This window comes from Papaver somniferum, unplaced genomic scaffold, assembly GCF_003573695.1.
Source record: "Papaver somniferum cultivar HN1 unplaced genomic scaffold, ASM357369v1 unplaced-scaffold_18, whole genome shotgun sequence".
NCBI classification, from domain to species: Eukaryota; Viridiplantae; Streptophyta; class Magnoliopsida; order Ranunculales; family Papaveraceae; genus Papaver; species Papaver somniferum.
Genome location: NW_020627707.1, coordinates 6,480,057 through 6,482,512, shown reverse-complemented (window position 1 = coordinate 6,482,512; position 2,456 = coordinate 6,480,057). Strand labels below are relative to the sequence as shown.

The 2,456-nt window shown below is 37.1% G+C and overlaps 1 protein-coding gene across 1 annotated transcript; it reads right to left on the bottom strand.

The window, feature by feature from the left end:
- Nucleotides 1-1,418: 1,418 nt before the first annotated feature.
- LOC113338052 (histone H2B.3-like) lies at nt 1,419-2,175 on the bottom strand. The gene has a single exon (XM_026583570.1). It carries the CDS (start codon nt 2,088-2,090, stop codon nt 1,638-1,640), a length of 453 nt encoding a protein of 150 aa, XP_026439355.1. The 5' UTR covers nt 2,091-2,175; the 3' UTR covers nt 1,419-1,637.
- Between the last annotated feature and the right edge of the window lie 281 nt (nt 2,176-2,456).

The following is a 2,456-nucleotide window of genomic DNA, read 5'->3' as shown; positions in this document are numbered from 1 at the left end:
GTGTTCCTTCCTAACCACATGTACTCCATAATCCACAGAAGGAGATGTAAGTTAGTGCACCTCTGGTCCCCCTTATCACTACTGCTATATGTTGTTCTATCCGGAAATGCTGAAATGCAATTGTTTTAGAAGACGCTATGCACCAAAGCTAAGGTCGACAAAGTAATCAAACAAGCCAATATCCATGCCTTTTGTTTGGCGAGAAATAGTGAAGCTCTTAAAGGTTCTAGTTGAGATTCTGTGTTAGCTAGATGGGACAGTTTCTAATGAATGCTGCAAATTTCTCAGGTACCTTTGAAGATAATAGATACTAAGCCTACTCTTATTCCCATTGAGATTCTGTGTTCTGATCTAGAACTTCCGTGCATAGATGCAGAAAACAACAAGGCCATAGCTCCAATTTTAACTTCTTCCTGAACAATGGGGATAAGATCACTAGGCCTACTCTTATTGTATGAATGGAAGCCTGCTACAACTAAGTTTGGAGAACACGACTTTCAAATGTTTTACACTCAAGTCCCATTTGTGTCCAGAAATCATATACAGATAACTACTTCTCTTTCTCAGCATACATAACCCAATTCATAGATGACTGTTTAGTGAGTCTGCGACAATTACTCAACTACTTAACATGTGAATCATGTGTTTGCTAAGTTTAGCTAGTGTAGGTGTTGGCTCAAATGCCTTAGACAGCAGAGAATGCAAGACTGTGCCGTGCAACTTCATGGATCCACAGCTTAATGTCTGCTAACTTATGCTCTCTCAACAATTGTAACTAACCTATCATTAAAACTGGAAAGGCAAATATGCATAGGAATAACAATTTACTACTTACTATGAGGGGATAAAGCTACTCAAGCAAACTAAACCCCTGACTTCTAACAGATTATGACAAATTAACAAGAAAAGGAAAATCAGAAAATACCTTACACATTGCAAGTCTCCAAGTTTCTTTCTTCTTTATCAAAAGGACAGCAGGCCAGAAGAATCACAAGCCCCCACTCTAACAACAGAAAACTGACCACTTATAGAGGTTTTAATTTTTCTTTCTCGTCCATGTGAATGGTTTTGAATCAATTCTTCAAAGAAAACACTGAAACTTTACACCTTCAGTTAGATTTTGCAAGAAAATGTATGTACCTCCCATAAACACCATTGCAAAAGGATCCGCATCCATAACTCATTCTCCAACTCGCTGAAGAAGAGACAAAAGCCAAGGAAATTGCAAACTCACAGAGTCACAGTTAGAAAGAAAACAACCTACAAAACCTCTCAGGGTTGAATCTAGCAATTCACAAATCTTTTTAGCAGAAAACCCAACCAATAATAATCTTTGTTTATATTTAAATGAAACAGAGAAAAAGAAACAAAAAATGCAGTATATATAATTCAGATTCAGATAATTTAACAGTTCTAGATTTCAAAATGGGTTTCAAATTTTCAATCTATTACTTTCTGAAATTCAAGACATTTGATTCCACAAACAAGATATTGGATCTGAAATTGATTACTTGCTTTAGAAGATTGATAGAACTACTAATTACATATATAATACCCTGATCCCAAAACAGAAACTACTAAACTAAATCTAAAGAAACCCTAATTTCCTAAATCTAAAGAAAACAGAAAAACACAGATTAAGAACTAGTAAATTTGGTAACAGCTTTGGTACCCTCAGAAACAGCATGTTTGGCTAATTCACCAGGAAGAACAAGACGAACAGCAGTCTGAATCTCACGAGAGGTAATAGTTGGCTTCTTGTTGTACCTTGCCAATCTAGACGATTCAGCAGCAAGTTTCTCAAAGATATCATTAATGAAACTGTTCATGATTCCCATAGCTTTGCTTGAAATACCAATATCAGGATGAACTTGTTTCAACACTTTGAAGATGTAGATCTTGTAAGTCTCAACAGATTTCTTTGATTTCTTCTTCTTCTTATCTGTTGAGGAAGCATCTTTGCTTGGTAATTTCTTCTCAGCTCTGGGTTTCTTTGCTGCTGGTGCTTTCTCAGCTTTCTTTTCTTCAGCGGGTTTCTTCTCTGCCGGTTTCTTCTCTGCCGGTTTCTTCTCTGCTACTTTCGGCGCCATTTGATCGGAAACTTGGACAGAAAATGAAATGCTTTGGAGAGAGTGAAAAGAGAGAGTGAAAAGAGAGAGTAAAGGTGTTGTGTTGGGTGTGAAATTCGGAGGAGAGAGTTGGGTTATTTATATAGGGGGTTGGTAGAATATGATTGGTGCACTTTGTTTCATACGGATCGACAGTTCCACCGTTGATTGTTTTAAAGATAATGAAAGGCTGAGATGTTTTAGGATTACTGAAAAGTTGGGCGGGATGTTCAAAGTTTTGGGGTTGGATAGTTTCACCTCACCCGTTTTTCGCTAGTTGTAAAGTCATGGTTTGCCGTATTATATACTACCACTCCGGTTCTGGAAAATGTGTTATTTTTACTTTTT